The sequence below is a fragment of the Mustela lutreola genome, chromosome 14 (genome assembly GCF_030435805.1).
Source record: "Mustela lutreola isolate mMusLut2 chromosome 14, mMusLut2.pri, whole genome shotgun sequence".
Classification (NCBI taxonomy): domain Eukaryota; kingdom Metazoa; phylum Chordata; class Mammalia; order Carnivora; family Mustelidae; genus Mustela; species Mustela lutreola.
This window is the reverse complement of record NC_081303.1, coordinates 69,231,148-69,249,686: the sequence shown is the minus strand read 5'-3', so window position 1 is coordinate 69,249,686 and position 18,539 is coordinate 69,231,148. Positions and strand designations below refer to the sequence as shown.

Below are 18,539 nucleotides of genomic sequence, written 5' to 3'. Positions count from 1 at the left end.
GGAGAGGAGGCCCTGAGGGTGTGAAGGGAAAGACACTTGGATTACTTTGCTGAAAGGGGAGGTACCGGCTGGTGTCTGGGAGAGAGGATCCACGTCTCTCTATGGAGAGACTCCGGCTGAACAGAAAGCAGGGTTCGCTAGTGTCACACGAATCTCTTCCAGGGTTCCGCAGAGTCCCCTCTGGCTGGATGAGATGGGAGCTCCTCACGGCCTGGAGATGCTGCAAGCCCATGTAGATGGGGCCCCTGTAGACGGGGCCCATGCAGGGGCCAAGCAGCCCGAGAGCTCTGCCTTATTCAGGGGCCAGCACGACCAAGGACCCCAAGAGTGGGGCACAACCAGCACAAGTTCTCAGCCTTGAGGCTTTGCGTGGCCTGTTGGAAGCTGTTGAGACATGGGTGCGATCCCACACAGGGATAGACCAGCCTTCCCCCGAGCAGCGTCCACGTCACTGTCCCCATAGAGGTGGCCACCGCTCAGCCCTCCTCAGCCCCAGGCTGGTTCACGTTAAGCACGTGGGTCTGTTGTGACTTTCAAATGACTGCAGAGAAATGCCCAAGTCATTGCTCCAGAAGCAGCATCCCCCCGCCCCCCCCCCCCCCCCCCAGGCAAGGCACGGAGTCTGTGGTGTGGTGGTCGCCTGTTTTATTACCCTGAGATGACCCGTCAGTCGCGCCGCAGTGTTCTCCGAGCACCCACCATGGAGCTGTCAGCCGATTCCAAAAATAAAGGCATGGAAGAGGGAAATGTGCTTCTTGCCTCTAACTTGCAAGTTTACTGAGGAGACAGCGCAGAGGCACAGTTAAAGTAAAACAAAACACAAATACACATGAGCATTTTGGATCTGGGCAGTGTTCTCAGCACTTCCCCGCTGCTCCCAGATGCACCGTCGTGCCCTCCCCGGGAAAGGCGTCTCATAGGTAGACCCTGTCTTTAAGGCCGCTCCTGGGATTCGGGAGGGATTGGCCTCTCCTCCTCCCCATCATTCATCACGTTACCCCTTTACTATGTGGCCTACATCTTCTTTCGGGGCATTTGAGGTGATGGGAAGATTGGCCATAAGGAAAAACGAGGCGACATTTAAAAACCAAAACTTACGTTTGTGGGAGGCCAGGCCTCACTCAAGGAGGTTTTTCCCTGTTCCTTCGTGCTGTGTAGTCACCTCACAACGTAAAGTAAGCCCTGCACCACTGTCACCATCCCTCGTGCTCCTGAGGGCACTGGGCTCAGCGAGGTCGTGCTTGCAGCAGAGGGCCCCGGGGGCCTCCAAGTCACCAGTGAGCCCTCCTCGCTCACGGCGGGAGAGCAGTCTGCGCTCTTGGGGACCTCAGCAAGGACCGTGGGCCCCAACACCTGCAGGCTGTGGCTTCCCATGGGGCCTGGGTCCCCTCACGGCCTCGCAGCTGGGTTCCCCTGGCTATTCGGAGAGAGAGAGAGAGAGCCAAGTGGAGGTCTATCTCCTTCCGGGACCCAGCTCTGAAGTTCCATGACCATCAGGTTTCCTGCAATTCTTTCGTTAGGGGCAAGTCACTCCCTCGAGCCTGTTGGAGAGGAGGGAAGTGAGGTACCAGCCCTCGCTGGGAGAGGGAGACAAAAATCTGTGGATGCACTGGCAAACCACCGCAGAGATTTTCCAACTAACCTCACTCTGGTTCAAAGAAATCGGTTATCCCAGACAGGGCCCAAGGAAGGCGTGCATGCTCTGAGTCTGGGAAGGAAAAAGAAGAGGTAAGGCTGGGACAGGCAGGGCTGACTGGAGAGCAAAGCTGGAGAGAGAGTCTGGACGATCAGGGGCCGGGGCCCTGCCTCTGACCTGTGGTTGTTTGTGACCAGGCCTCCCTGCTTCTGGAGCAGCCCTACTTTCCTCACCTTTAACCAGGGGGGATCGAGACAGGTGAGTTCTCGGGTCTCCTGAGCTCCCACTGCTGTGGGTCCATCATTCGGGGACTAGTCTCTTTTTTTTTGTAACCTCCAACCCCCTTGGACCCTAGTCCCTCATGCCAACCTTCCTGTGCCCAGCAACACAGGCAGACAGCCCTCTGCTCCCCAGCACGCACACTGGGGGTGTGCAGAGCCCGGGACAGAGCGGGAGATGGGGGAAGGCATGGAGGCTGGGTGGGGAAATGCTCAGGGTCGGCTGGTGGAAGTCAGGGTGGCAGGGACCTATCTAAACGAAGAACCAGGGATTGCCGGAGCTCAGTGAGGCCAGGTGAGCTGCCCAAGGACTCAGCAGGCCCAGGGGTACTGGGTCACAGGTCTTTCTGCGTCTGGAAAAGGCTTTGCCTTCACTATGTATTTCTTCTCCTTCTTCCTCCTGCTAATCGCGTGAAGGCATTAGATCGGATGTCCTGAGCGCTTCTGATCTAGACCGTGACACAGATGATGCCGCACAGTCAGGGTTCTTTGCTCTATTCTGTCCCTGGGGAGGGGGGAGTGTCTTCGATGGCAGGGACATCATTCAGCATCGTCTCCCCTCCAGAGAGCGACAGCTACCTGGCTTTCTCCTCACTTCAGGGACAGAGGTTGTCCTGTTGTTTCCAATTTATAACCCGGGGAGTGAGGAGTAGGTGGGGAGCGACGTGTGCTTCTAACCAAGGCAGGGGGACCCGGGCTCGCTGTCTCGCCGCCTCTGGGCTGGGAGGGTCACCTCGGGTCCTGCATGTGACTGCTCACAGATGTGGCCATTCGGGGCCTCTGGCTGAGCACTGCTGGCTGCACTTTGAGAAGCACGAGCCTGGGCTTCCCAGGGGCAGGATGCGAGTGAGGAAGACTTCAGTAAATCTTTGGGACCCAGACAACCGGGGCTGGCTGGTGTGTCAGTGGACACGGGCATACGCGCACGCGTGTGTGTGTGTGTGTGTGTGTGTGTGTGTGTGTGTGTTTGGGGGCCCATCTCTTGCCAAAACCAGGCTCATTTCTGCATATTTGTTTGCTGAGTATTAAACACTCCGAAGATTACTCTTGCGATTTGTTGAATCTGAAATGAAAATGAGTCAGCACAGAGGAAAAACAAGCCCGAAGACCCCGAATGGCCCCTGAATGAAAATACACAGCCCTGAAGCGAGTGGGTTTCTCCCCCCTGCCCCCCTCCCCGCCCCCAGGTCGGAATCTTACACACACAGATGCCAGTACCAGGCACAGCTGTGTGCACCAGGCCCCCTGCGTCTGCTCCGGCCTGACCTGGGGACTTGATCTCTGTGCCCTTCCCACCCCTGCCTGTCCGAGCCCCTCCCTTTCCTGCAGGAAAGGCCTGTCCTTAGGTGGAGGGGCGCAGGCTGGAGGCTCTAGATAATTTTCTGGGAGGGCAGGCACTTCCTCTCAGACCTTATCACAGGCTCAGCAGGAAGATGTCCGCAGGAAATCTGTGACTTTTTATTCCTCCCGCCGCTCCAAGGGGTGGTCATCTCACATTGCCTCTAGCTTTTGGATCTGGGAAGACAGTATCTGGGGAGAGGCCCGTCTGCCAAAGCAGATGCTCCTCGCTTCCGACCCAGGCCCTGTTCCCGCAAACTCTGTTATGAACTGGATTGAAGTTGTACGGAATCATGTTTTGAATGTACCAGAGGGATTTGCCGTTCAAGGGAACCCAGCCTTGTGGAAAGTGGAGAGCTATTCTGTAACGTGGAGCCTCAGCCAGCGATTTATGAGCTCAGTAAGTAGTCGGAACATTGCTGTGCGCTGAATGTTAGCTTCATCCTACGCGGTGGAAACTTGTTATTCAAAGGTATAACAGTGTGGTGCAAAGAATTATTCTGTAATGTGGATAACATTTCATGACTGATGAGCTTGGCAAGTTTAGGCACTTCTTAAAGTGGGGTGTACCTCTAGTGCTGCTTCAGAGAAAAAGATGGTTTGTGCTAATATTCAGACTTGGGGGAAGAAGGTAGCTTGACTGTCTGAAAGTTAGGGTCCCTCCAAAGGCGCTTGGAAGGAAAGAGGCGCTCAAAGTTTCCATCCAGTTCAGGCAAGAGGTCCCAAGGGTTGCCTGCTCTCACTACCTTGCCACAGAGTGGAAATGATGGTGCTTCCCCCTCCCCCCAATATATGAAGTTACCTATGCTAGCTACATTTCTAAAATTATTTCTCTTTATGTCTCAATATGTGTCATATCTATCTATCACCTATCTATCATCTATCATGTGTATTGAATTCCATAGTAAAAGAAGGGACAAGCCATAGGGCTCATGTTTCAGAGCCCTGAAAGGCTGTTGCTTGATCTGTATGGAGTAAGAGACTTGACCTTACCACTCACCCTTCCTCACTCAGCAGCCCAAAGGCATTTCAGACCCCTCTCCTCTGTGCTCTCTCCTCGCATACCACCATGTTTGGACCCTAGAATAGAGCCTGTTACTAGGGATACAGTCTGACCTTTCAAGGTGGCTGGAGAAGAGGACTGTGTTTGTCCCTAGGTGTGTCTGACCCGGAGCTGTGGGTGAGCTGGGACTGACCAGCGGCAAGCCCTCCCTGGGAGCACAAACTCTCTGTGGGACAGGATCGTGTCAGGCAGAATGTGCTGAAGACTTGCTTTTTCACCATGATGTGACCCTGACTATGTTTCAGGAAGAGACTTTTGGAAATTCATGCAATTAGTGAGATAGCTTGTAAGAAGTTTGACCTTCTAGATTCTTGTGTGTTTTATTCTTGCTGATTTCTAGTCATGGCTGCTATACTTCCATTCACCTTCCACTTACTTCCGGGTTGTCCTGATGGCTTTTGCCCACAGCCTGTGCAGATTCAGGTGTGGGCAGACCTGACACGGAGAGCCAACGGTCTCCCATCAGGCCTGGGGAGTCCTGAGCCATGGCTCCCTCTGGAGGCAGTCTGGAGTGTTCATCCCACTTGGCTAGGGGAGGGGGTTTTGACTGGGAGGAGGAAGTGGGTTCTTCATTAGAAGGGACACATTCTCTCTGAGCTACATATCCATTGATATCTTTTGGAAAATACTGGGCCATGAGCGGGTCAAGTGACTCAGGTCCTTACTTTCCTACTTTATAAAGGGAGATGGTAATCTTTCTCCACAGGGTTATTGTAAGGCTCAGTAATAATGATGCATTTATTAGCACCTATTGAAGTGCAAGAGTTCTAAAAACACCAAGTAAGGTATAAGCAGCAATTCTCAACAGGTTTTTTTTTGCTTCTACTTTATTCATGTGCAAGATATACTGATCAAGAATTCTGCTCCTTGCTACAAATGATTGGTCAGACACAAGATGATTTCCCCACCTACCTCGGACCTCCAGGATATACATGGTTTGGTTGGAAAGCACCCTCCAAATTCTGATAGACTGCCCCCGGGAAATTGCTTTTTGTCAGAAAAAACAATATATAAGACATTAAAAAGGAGCATATTTTCCATGTTAAGAATCAAAACGTGACCAAAAAGGCTAGAGTTTCCTTTTGATCACCATTCCCAGTCTCCTCTGCCAAGATATCCAGTCATTGAGAGACTTACTGTTATCAGTACTGTCTCCTGAGGGGCCTCACTCTGTCTCTAGTTACCTCTTACTTGAGCACTGGAGTGAGCACAAGAGTGAAGCTTGTTATTAGCATGAGGTTTATCCTTCTAGAGCTTCTGTGTATATATAAATGTGTATGAGTGTGTATGTGTGCGCTTACCCATAAAGATACACAGTGTGCTTTATGTAAATCTTGTAACCTGTTGGTTCATCCAAAAACATGTCGTGAACACATAACCATGTAATTACTGCCTATATTCTTTAGGATTTTGATAGAATTCTGTCTCACGTTGAGGTCTTTAATCCATTTCGAGTTTATCTTTGTGTATGGTATAAGAGAATGGTTGAGTTTCATTCTTCTACACATAGCTGTCCAATTTTCCCAGCACCATTTATTAAAGAGACTGTCTTTTTTCCAGTGTACGTTCTTTCCTGCTTTGTCGAAGATGAGTTGACCATAGAGTTGAGGGTCCATATCTGGGCTCTCTACTGTGTTCCAATGGTCTATGTGTCTGTTTCTGTGCCAGTACCATGCTGTCTTGGTGATCAAAGCTTTGTAGTAAAGCTTGAAATCAGGCAATGTGATGCCCCCAGTTTTGTTTTTCTTTTCAACATTTCCTTAGCAATCTGGGGTCTTTTCTGGTTCCATACAAATGTTAGGATTGTTTGTTCCAGCTCTTTGAAAAATGCTGGTGAAATTTTGATTGGGATGACATTGAAAGTATAGATGGTATAGGCAGTATAGACATTTTAACAATGTTTATTCTTCCAATCCATGAGCATGGAATGGTCTTTCATCTTTTTGTGTCTTCTTCAATTTCTTTCAGAGTGTTCTGTAGTTCCTCGAGTACAGATCCTTTACCTCTTTGGTTAGGTTTATTCCCAGGTATCTTATGGTTCTTGATGCTATAGTAAATGAAATCAATTCTCTAATTTCCCTTTCTGTATTTTCATTGTTAGTGTGTTAAGAAGCAACTGATTTCTGTACATTGATTTTGTATCCTGCCACATTACTGAATTGCTATATGAGTTCTAGTAGTTTGGGGGTGGAGTCTTTTGGATTTTCCATATAAAGTATCATGTCATCTGGGAAGAGAGAGAGTTTGACTTCTTTTCCAATTTGAACACCTTTTATTTCTTTTTGTTGTCTGATTGCTGTTGCTAGGACTTCTACTACTATGTTGAAAAACAGTGGCAAGAGTGGACATCCTTTGGAAATAGAGGGTATCATGCTTAGCGAAATAAGTCAATGGGAGAAAGACAACTATCATATGATCTCTTTGATATGGGGAATTGGAGATGTAACGTGGGAGGTTTGGGGAGTAGGAAAAGAATAAATGAAACAAGATGGGATCGGGAGGGAGACAAATCATAAGAGACTCTTAATCTCACAAAACAAACTGAGGGTTGCCGGGGTGGGAGTGGTAGGGAGAGGGTGGTGGGGTTATGGTCATTGGGGAGGGTATGTGCTATGATGAGTGCTGTGAAGTGTGTAAACCTAATGATTCATAGACCTGTACCCCTGGGACTAATAATATATTATATGTTTTAAAAAATTAAAAAATTATTAAAAAAAAAAAAAAAGAATGGACATCCTTGTCATGTTCCTGATCTCAAAGGGAAGGCTGTCAGCTTTTCCCTATTGAGGATGATATTTGCTGGTTTTTCATGGATAGATTTTATGAAGTTGAGGAGTGTCCCCTCTATCCCTATACTTTGAATTGTTTTAATCAGGAATGGATGTTGTATTTTGTCAAATGCTTTTTCTGCATCAATTGAGAGGACCATATAGTTCTTTTCTCTTCTCTTATTGATTTGTTCTATCACATTGATGAATGTGGATGCCAAGATTCTCAACAAGATCCTAGCTAATAGGATCCAACAGTACATTAAAAAGAGTATCCACCATGACCAGGTTATTCATGGGATGCAAGGGTGGTTCAACATTCACTAACCATGAAATTATACAGATCATGCTTTTAGAGTCTCAGATAGTATTTCACAGTAGAAATATATCATAGTCTCTAGTATTCTCCTATTCATAGAAATTTCCCCAAGTTTTTGTTATTTAAAAAAAAATTGTGTCAACGTTGTCTTCACATCCTTGAGAACACATTTCTCTCTCTCTCTCTCTCTCTCTTTGATACTAGCCCTCCTGACAGGTGTGGAATGATACCTCATTGTGGTTTTTTATTTGTATTTCCCTGGTGATTAGTGATGTTATACTTTTTTTTTCTTTTGGTCATATAGCTGTTGGCCATTTGTCTTCTTTGCAGAGATGTCTACTCAAGTCCTTAACCCATTTTAAAATTTGGTTATTAATCCCTTACCAGATGTATGGTTTAAAAATATTTTCTTCCATTGTAAAGGTTGCCTTTCACTCCATTGAAGGTTTCCTTTGCTGCGCAGAAGCTTCTTAGTTTGGTGTACTCTTGCTTGCTTATTTTTGTTGTTGTTGCCTGTGCTTTTGGTGTCATATCTGTGAATCATTGCCAAGACCAATGTCATGAAGCTTTTCTTCCCATGTTTTCTCCCATGTTCAGAGCTTACCTTCAACTCTTCAATCCATTTTGAGTTGATCTTTGTGTGTGGTGTAAGATAATGGCCCAATTCCAGTCCTTTACATGTGGGTATCTGCTTTTCTTAATACCATTTTTTGAAGACACTATCCTTTCCCCAGTGTGTATTCATGGCACCCTTCTTGAAGATAAGTTGTCTACAGCCATTATGGAAACCAGTATGGAATTTCCTTTAAAAATTTAAAAATAGAACTACCGTATAATTCAGCAATCCTACTTCTGGCTATTTTTTCAGAAGAATTGAAATCATGATCTTGAAGAGGCATTAGCAATCCCACACTCATTGTGGTACTGTTCACAATAGCTAAGATGTGGAGACAATCTAGGTATCTACCCATACATGAGTGAATAAAAAATGTGGCATAAACACACAATGGAATATCATTCAACCTTTAAAAAGGACATTCTTTATTATGCAACAACACTGATAAACCTTTAGGACATTAGGCTAAATGAAATAAACCAGTCACAGAAGGACAAATACTGCATAATTCTACTATAGTAAGGATCTAAAATAGTCAAATTTGGGACACCTGGGTGGCTCAGTTGGTTGGGCGGCTGCCTTCGGCTTGGGTCATGATCCCGGTGTCCTGGGATTGGGTCCCGCATCGGGCTCCTTGCTCGACGGGGAGACTGCTTCTCTCTCTGTCTCTGCTTGCCACTCTGCATGTGCGTGCTATCACTCTCTCTCTCTCTGACAAATAAATAAATTAAAAAATATATTAAAAAAATAAAATAGAATAGTCACATTTATCTAATGGAAGAGTGGAATGGTGGCTACCAGGGAAATGGGGAGCTACTAATCAATAGGCATAAAATTAAGATTAAACAAGATGAATAAATTCTAGAAATCTGATGTACAACTTCGTACCTACACTCAAAATAATATATTGAATACTAAAAGCTTTTAAGAATAGATCTCATGTTTAGTATTCTTACCACAATGAAATAAAGTAAAATTTAAAAAATATTGCAAAGCACTTCTTTGTGCATACCTCATTGTGCAGATACATAAGTCTTTCTCTAGGGTAACTAATAATAAGTGGAATATATGGATCATAGGATATTACTTTGTTACAAAATGTCAAATATCTATGTTAGCCTGTTGCTTGTCTCTTAAGCATATGATGCTTTTGGTCTCAAAGACCTGTAGCATTTTGATGGAGATTTTTGTCTTTCTTTTTTTGTTTTTGGATTTTGTTTTCTGTCTCATTTGTGCAGGCCTTCCTTACAAATGTTTCTAACAAATGTTCCTATACTTTCTTGAACTACTTTAAGAGTTCTACTTCTACATTATGGGCTTTCTCTTTTCTGTATGAGTTATGGATATATTTTTACTTGTTTCTGAGTTAAAATGAACTGTTCCACTGATTTTAAATACCCCTTGTATAGTAGGTTCCCATTTACATGTGAGTCTTTTCTGGGTCCCTATTCTCTTTGTTGTTCTCTTTATGTATTTCTGTGCCAACCCCATACTCAGGGCTTTCCCAGCCACCTTATCTGAAGTAGCCCTCATTCACTCTCTACCACCTAACCCCACTGTATTTTCTTCATGGCACATACATCTCTTTAGAATTCTTATTTATTTACTTGTTTGCTTGTAGATTACATGCTCCATGAGGACAGCTCCAAACTGCCTTTTTTAGCATGTGGAGTAGCACCCATAGACATTTAGAGAATAGTTACTGGAGGAGGAATGAAAGAACACCTTCGACTAGGGATATTTGCAGTTTGAGCTTTATTTTCAAAACTTCAATAAATTGTCAAAGGAATTTGTACTATTGACCAAAAAAAATGGATACAGAAGGGCCTTTCTACCTCCCTGAAGTTCTTCCATGTATGTTTGTGGGTTTTGTTCACATGTCATATGGTTTAAATATGGAACCCTTGGAAAAACTCACTCAAGGGGGCAGAAAAGGGTGATGTATGCTTATCGTAAACCTTGGGTGCACTTCTTTTTAGAGAATGGAATTTAGTATGGCTGGATGTAGTCACTGAATAACATGGTTCAAGGCAATCATTAATTCACGCTGCAAATATTTATCCAGCACCCTGGTGGGTGTTGAAAAAGCAATGGCGAGTAGAATAAACATGGAACTTATGGCAGGAGGGGGTGGAGAAGACCCTAATGAGACATGACAGCAATGAACACATAATTAGAGGCTAGGATCATTTCTATGCAGAAAAATAATAAGATTTTAGTGCATGTAACAAGAGGGCCAGAGAGGCCATGGAGGAAGTGACTATTGAACAGAGGTTTGATCCAGATGAAGAGAGCGTGAAGCGTTTTGGCAGAGGTCCTGCGGCATGTAGCTCTGGTGATGTTGGCAGAGGCCAGATCAAAGGAGAGTGCAGTATGATGACAAAGACAAAACAAACAACAGAACCTGTGTGGATATGGGAGTAATACAAACCCTGGGTTCACATGAGTTTTGGCACCTGTCAACTGTGTAACCAGTTTTAACCTCGTCCTCCTCAGTTACCTTGCTGATGAAAACTAACCTCATTGGGTCACCTGCATATTACATGAGAGTCTTAGGCACAGGTTAGAGATCTGTGGTGTGGTTAGAGCACTTTGTTCTTCTGTGTTTGTTAGCTGCCAACACCTCACTTTACAGCAAGCAAAGCAGAAATGATCACTTGCTTTGTAGATTCACAGCCTGAAACCAAGGAACAGTTTCCAAAAGGAAATTCAGTCTAATTTTTTTGAGCATCCCATGAGTTCTGCTTCATTCAGTTAAAAACCATTTTTGAGTCCCTGCTTTGTACAAAATAGAAAGTACTCTTTTGGAGATAGAAGAATGAGCTGTTTTGAAGGTAATGACTCCATGGATCACTTTGTAACTGTGTTATAGAGGACGTAATAGAGGCAAAATTGGTGTGTATTTTAGTGAAGGGAGTGAGGTGTAAGAGACAGTCCTCGTAGAAGGAAATCCTGGGGAAGGTTCTAAAGGGGAGGAAACTTATGGCCCACAACTCCTGAGAAAGGTGCCATAAGAGAGAATTATAGGACTCCTCTACAAAGGGAGAAGGTGGTTAGCTAAGGCAGGGTTTGCACGGCCAAATGGTTGCATGTAAGGAGCTTGGGTCCTTGTGGAAGGACATCATGGATCATGGCATGGGCAGTGCTGGTTTACAGCCATGACCAATGTCTCCAAGATCTGCCCATTCTTTGGGCATATTAGTCTGGGGACTCATTTATGGAAACACAGTGTTCCTGCTGCTGACAGTGATGCAGCACACCAAGACACATATTTTAGCCCATCCAAATCATGCCATGAAACCATGCTTATCATCCTTCTGAGGTCTGTGGATCACCCACCCCTTATCTTCACCATTAGCCGACTTTGATCTTGTGTGTTTGATTAGTTTTTGTTCAATCCTTTTTGGGCATCTGAACATCTGCCTTTTTTTTTTTTTTTACCACTTTTTTTGAGGAGAGCAGGTCTGAGTTCTGCCTAGAAAACATCATAGAAAGCTTCTGTTTCACCGAAAGGCGTCTTGGCTCCATTAGCAGATTATTTACTCTATTCCCGTTACAGCCCATTATAATCCTACTCAGCCTTCAAGACCCTGATCAGATCAGATTTCTCCATGAAATCAACCCAGTTGAATGGAATTTTGTCTCCCTTTATAATTATGCATTATTTATAATAGTAGATCCAATGTTTGGTTGATGATTAGTGTTACCTGGTGGAAACTTTTGAATAAAATTTTTATTCTAGAACAGTTTTATACTTACAGAATCAATACAAAGATAGTGCCGAGAATTCCTGTCTACCCAATACCAAGTTTCTCCTATTATTAACATCTTACATTAGTACAGTACCTTTGCTACAGTGAAAGAGCCAATGTTGATATACTATTATTAACTTTTTTTTTTTTAAAGATTTTATTCATTCACTTGACAGACAGAAATCACAAGTAGGCAGAGAGAGCGAGGAGGAAGCAGGCTCCCCGCTGAGCAGAGAGCCCGACGCGGGGCTCGATCCCAGGACCCTGGGACCATGACCCGAGCTGAAGGCAGAGGCTTTAACCCACTGAGTCACCCAGGCGCCCCTTAACTTTTTTTTTTTTTTGTCAGAGAGAGTGAGCACAGGCAGACAGAGGGGCAGGCAGTGGGAGAGGGAGAAGCAGGCTTCTTGCTGAGCAAGGAGCCCAATGTGGGACTCGATCCCAGGATGCTGGGATCATGACCTGAGCCAAAGGCAGCCACTTAACCACTGAGCCACTCAGGTGTCCCTATTATTAACTATTATTAACTAAAATCTATACTTCATTCACATGTCCTCAGTTTTCCCCTGATGTCCTTTATCTGTTCAATGATCATCACCCAAGATGCCCTTACATGTGGTTGTTATGTCTCCTTAGGCTCCCTTAGCTGGGGCAGTTTCTTGGGACTTTCTTGTCTCTTGTGATCTTGACAGGTTGGGGGATGACTCAATAGGAATTCTGTAGAGTGTCCCTAAATTGGGATGGGTCTGATGTTTTTCTCATGATTATACAGAGGTAATGAGTTTTTAGCAGGAAGACCATGGAGGCTAAGTGCCATTCTCATCATATCATATCATATCATATCAAGGAGATGTAGTATCAATATGACTTATCAAAGGTGAGATTAACCTCAATCACCTGGCTTGAGGTAGTGTTCATCAAGTTTCTCTACTGAAAAATTCACTGAAAAGGCCACTGTGTGCCATTCACCCTAAGGGGTGAGGTTATTTGCCGCCTCTTTAAGAGCAGAGTGTCTGCATAAATCATTTAGAATTCTTTTGAATGGGAAATTTTTCTTTTCTCCCCCATTTGTTTATTCAATCACTTATTTATATAAACATGGACTTGCAGATATTTATCTTATTATACCTTGAGTTATAGTCCAATGGTACTTGGTTTATTTTGTCACATTATTTCAGCTTTGGCCACTGGGAACTCTTTCAAGTGTTTCCTGTGTCCCTTTGGTACATCCCAATCATTTTTGGGGTATATACTTTCTCAATTTCTGTCACTAAAAGATTCTGTATGTGTTATGACCCAGGGGTCAGATCAGCCACTTCTCCAGGGAGCTTTGATTCCATTTACTGGAAAATAGTATTCAAAACCAAGGTGGCGGCACCAGACTTATTTGTTGCTATTGTGGTATCTGGCTTCTAGCCCCTCTAGAGACACATGTGTATATACTAACCTGTAATTATGCTATATCTTTAAATGCTCCATATGTAACTGTATGTATCTCTATTAAGCCGAACTTGAGTTCAAACTAATGTCTCAACTCTAAGCCCTTACCACATAGGTCATTTGGGGAAATTTAAAGATAGAGAATCCCAGGCACCTCCCACTCCAGAGCCAGTATATCAGGATAAATACTTACCTTAGATCTTTTGAAAGGCAAACACATTAAGATCACTGACTATTTTTCTTGGTTTAATATTGGAATGAGTATCAAAGTTATGAAAACTTCATGAATTTAAGTTTTAGTTTATCACCATTCACAATTTGGATAAGTATGTATCTTAGCAAAACTTTGTTACCTGCCTATAATTTTTATAATTTTAATTCCATGATCTAATAAGAGTTTGGAAATTCTTACATTATGTGATCATTGAATGTCCCACCTGATTCTCAGGCTATGATTTGAAGTCCCAGATACAGAAATAAAGACTCTAAGAACAACAAATATAATCATGCAAATTGTATTCATCAATGTTGATAGTATTTATCTCACTCATTTCCTCTCCTTTCTCTTGTTTTCTCACCTTTTTTGGTGGGCTCCAGGCTCCAGTTCCAGCACCATCTTCTGAGCTGACCCCCGTTCCCAGGATGCCCTTGGTGCTGCTCCTGCTGCTGCCCCTCTTGAGTTCTGCGAAAGCTCAGGTTAATCCAGGTAAGACAGCCATTGCTCAGCCACATGCTAGAAGACCAGCTGGATATTCAAGTCAATCAGTGTTCATCTTGGGAAAGGCCCTGCCAAGGGTATCCACAGGGATTTTTTTTCCCCTCCCCTTTCTTTCATCTCTTCTCTTTTCTTTTCTTTTCTTTCTTTCTTTCTTTCTTTCTTTCTTTCTTTCTTTCTTTCTTTCTTTCTTCTTCTCTCTCTCTTTCCTTCCTTCCTTTCTTTCTTTCTCTCTTTCCTCCCCCTTTCCTTTCCTTCTTTTTCCTTCCTTCCTTCCTCTCTCTCCCTCCCTTCCTTCCCTTTCCTTCCTTCCCTCGTGTCTTTCTTTTCTTTTCCTTCCTTCCTTCCCTTTTTCCCTTCCTTCCTCCATCCCTCCCTTCCTCCTTTACTCCCTTCCTTCCTTTTACTTTCAAGATGAAACATGTCCAAAGCAGAATCAGAAACCAAAGTCCTGTATCTGTATAACATCTTAACTATTGTGAAAGGGCTCCTGATATCAAGTAGAGTGGAGTGAATGGGAATTTAAAAAAAAAAAAAAAAAAAAGGAAATGGAAGAAGTAGCCATTTGCTTCTGCATCTTCTAGGAAATAGAAGGAGAGAACTTCATAGGTGCCTTCTAGAACCTCTGTAGGTTGGGTTTCCAGTTATTTTTCGCTGGTTCAGGCCTGTGTTTTATTGGATGTCATGTTGTGCTTTTGGGACCCTGGTCTTGCAGGATCTTGGCAGTCTCTCCTAGCCAGTGTGGCCATACTCAAAAATAGATGTGTGAAGAGAAATCTTTTTGTTTTCCCCAATTTTTAAAAATTAGATGTCTATTTTAACTTTACATTGATGTAAGTGATTTTATCACTTGTCTATTACACAACAGTGCCTCTTAACAACCTGTGTAGTGCTGGTGATTTAGTCTGGGCTTGGTTGAACTATTGTTCTGATCTCTGGGTTCATGCACATATCTGGGAATCGGCTGGTTATTGGTTCATCTAGGATGCCCTTGGCTCCGACGACTGGGCACATTGGCAGTGCTCTTCTCGAGCAGACTAGCGTGGGTATGTTTTCATGGAAATTGCACAGGAACAAGAGCGGAAGCAGAAACATGTGGCATTTTTCAGGATTACATTGGCGTGGCCACGCCCAGAGTCAGAGTGGGCAGGCGTAAAGAGTTACCTGGGGAAGATCTGGGTATAGGGAAGGGGGATGGACTGCTGTCCATTTTTCATGTACACACAAATGTAAATATAGGAAAATACCCATAGTGTAAGTGCTCAGTGGGATGAATTTTACAAATGGAATACATCCATCAGCAGGATCCAGGTTAAGAAACAGAATTTCACCAGACTTCAGAGGCTCTCCTCCTTTCTAGCCACTTCTCCCCACCCTCACCCCAAGCTAATTGTTATCCTGCTTTCTAACAATATAGGTTAATTTTGTCTGTTTTTGTACTTTGTGTAAGTGGAAGCAGATGATGCCTAAATGTGCTTTTGTGTCTGTCTTCCTTCATTCAGTGTGGTGTTGGTGATGGTCTTCTGTAGGGTTGCTTAGAATTGGCAGCTGTGGTGTTGGTGATGGTCTTCTGTAGGGTTGCATGGAGTCGGCAGCTGTTTGTTTTCATTATATAACATTACTTTGTGTGACTATTTTATTTATCCAGTCTTCTGTGGTTGGGAATTGGGATCGTTTCCAGTTTGCATTCATTATGAGTAAATCTGCCATAATCATTCTCGTAAAGGTCTTTGGTTGAAGTATGTGCGCAGCCTTTTGGGGGTAGACCCCTAGAAGTGGAATTGCTGGGTTATATGTCACATGCAATATGCTTTTCTACATACTGCCAAAGAGTTTTCCATAGGGCTTTCACCCATTTGCCCCTCCACAGTCGTGTTGGAGAGTTCCACTCACTGCGTGCTATATTTGGATTTTTTAGAACGTTTTATTTTGTCCTTTTCCTATAACTTGAGGGTACATTGTGAACATTCTCATCTCTTCCCCTCACAAGAATTCCCTCTTCATGGGATATTATTCATACCTGAAAAGGAAGATCAAAGATTTATTGGTTTAATAAACGCACTCTCTTACTACTTTCTTGTAATGATCTTTCTTGGTACATCTGAACTCAGATCTGAACTCGGCCTTACCATTCTTTCATTTTTCACCTCTGTGTTCCTTTGTGCCCTGTTGAAGTGTGGTTGCCTCCTGCTCCATGTAACAAGCCCAATGTCACCTGCCTGATTGGCTGTCCAAGGAAGAATCACTATATGAGCGCATAATGGTAGAAAGTTTTGGTGCCAGACACATTCACAGAGACTGGAATGACATGAGGGCATTTCCATGGATACACCTAAAGAGATAGCCATCTGTTTGGAGAACACTGCTGTAGCCCTCTGACAGGAAATGAGCTGTTTGAAGACAGCAAACAGTTATCTTTAGAGCATTTTCTTCCTATGCCTGCTTTCAACTATTTCTGTTGGCTCTTTCTGCCACAGAAAAAAGAAATAAAGTTCTTGACTTGCAAAGCTCTTTATAGAAATATAACATGTTTGAGTTGAAGAACTAATCCTTCTCTTGTCCATGCCTTCTATTTTATCAAGGTAAGCTGGAGACACGCAGTGGGAAAATGTAATCCATGTTAAAGGCTATGGTCACAAGGCTTGAGGTTCATGGAGTCCTAGGGCATGCACACTGATGAACACAGGGTAGGTAGGTATATAATAATACGTGTGTTTATGGATTTCTGGATGACTTTCTAGAAGTCCTTATTGATGTCTCTTCAAAGATGGAAATTCTTGGCCAGCTAAGTTTTCTCCATAGGTTGGTCACATGGTATAAGTAGATGGCAACTTGGACTTAAGTCAGGAGAACTAGGTCATAAAGAGATCTGCTATAGAGCCAATTGTTAAAATATTGACATATATTTTGATAGATTATTTTATATAAAATATTGGCTGGCAAATAGTAACTGGATTAAGCATCAGACTTAACCAATAATATAATTAATCTCAAACAAGCTCATTCATTTAAGCCCACTTTGGAGACTTCATCATGACTGCTGGCATCACCCTGGAGGAGTGGTGCTAGGGTGATAATGGGTAGTAGGTTGTGACATGATGGCGGGGGGCTGTCAGCCTCCTGCTGTACAGCACCAGAGCTCTGACAATGGCAGCAAAGTAGGTGATGGGGCAGGTGGCCATGGTGGCATTTCTGGTAGTGGCAGTGTTGAAGGTACCATTGTAGGCAGTAGAAGCTGGGTCCCCATGGGAAATGCTGAGCTGTAGGCCTACAACCCGGTTCTAAAGTGTGGGCAGTGTGCTGAGCCATCTTCTAGTTCTAACAGTGCAGCAGGAACCAGGTCCCAATGACTATTGATTCCATTGGGAAGCCACTGAAAAAGTCCGAGGCAGTTTCCTCTGTCAAAATCCTGGCTCAGGTGTATCAGTTAGCTGTGGCATCTCAACCATGACAAACAATCATACCAACACTTTCTGAAAAGCATTTCTACAAATCAACAGATGACTTGGATGTTATTAGGACATTCTGGTGAATGATTTGCAGCTCACTTAGAAAATACTATTTAATGCACTTAATAAGCTATTTTGAGGAAAAACCTGGTTAGGATCCTGGCTTGGTCTTAAATCAGCTATATGACACATAGCATACCATTGTACTTCTCTTCACACTTCCTTAATCCTTTCACCTGTAATGAGATAAAGTTGGATTAGAGGATCTGTGAGAGCCTTTCTGTCAGAAACTTACCATGCTTTTATTGTGTGGGAGCTTTAGTGCCTGTATTAAAATATAAACTGTAATATTTATATTAATAATATTTGTATTATTTATATTATAATTATGCTAATTATAATATAATATATTATGTTTATATTAAAACCCTCATGACAGGTTGGGTACAGAAAACCTGCCCCAGTCTACCCTGCAGGAGTTTCATAGTACTAGAAACCTTTTGCAGGGCTTTTATTCTCTGGAGGTGGGTCCAAGAAGAAGTCTTTCAAGAAGAGGGAATAGCATACACAGTGGCTGGAAGGCAAGGAGAGGTACACATGGGCTGCCTAGTGGAGGGTACTGAGTGAGGGACCCAAAGGGCAGCTTTTCTATTCTCTTGCAGGTCCTTGGGTCAAGTTTCCCCTCCTTCCCAGCTTGGGCTGGGCTACAGGACTTAAGTGGAGAGCTTGGGAGTACCTCCAGGAGATAGGGAAGTCTTTGGCCCTTCACAATGAAGCATAATACTCTGGGCTGGAGTGGTTGTTTGATCAGCCACCAAGGTCAGACTCCTCCAGGCTTCTCCTTCTCCTTTGATGATCAGAATCTTGTGGATTTCTAGGTAGGAGGGTGAGTAGAAGTGACCTGATTGCCTTGGACACAGAGCCCGTGGGTCTGAGGTCCTAAAGACCCACCCTACCAACCAGATAATTGCTATATGTGAAGAGCACAGAGGTGATTGGTCCCAACCTCTGACTTGGCCTGTGACAACTGCTTTTACTTGGAAATGGGAGAAACAGCTCTTTTCCCTAACAGGCCACCCTGGCACTAGGGCTCCATGGTGTGGAGCCAGGGCAGGGCAGAGCTGGGGCTTCCTGTTTCCATTCCACACTTTCCCCTCATAAGAAG

General features: G+C 43.9%; 1 protein-coding gene across 3 annotated transcripts in view; it reads left to right on the top strand.

The window, feature by feature from the left end:
• Positions 1-18,539, top strand: part of DDR2 (discoidin domain receptor tyrosine kinase 2) — a 150,084-nt gene that overhangs the window by 74,554 nt on the left and 56,991 nt on the right. For 2 of the 3 annotated variants that reach the window (XM_059145258.1, XM_059145260.1), the window contains exon 2: positions 13,808-13,916. In XM_059145258.1, coding sequence (XP_059001241.1) covers positions 13,808-13,916 — 109 coding nt within the window. Of the gene's footprint in view, positions 1-3,494; positions 3,653-13,807; positions 13,917-18,539 lie in introns of all 3 variants that reach the window. The other variant, XM_059145257.1, reaches the window with a different exon arrangement.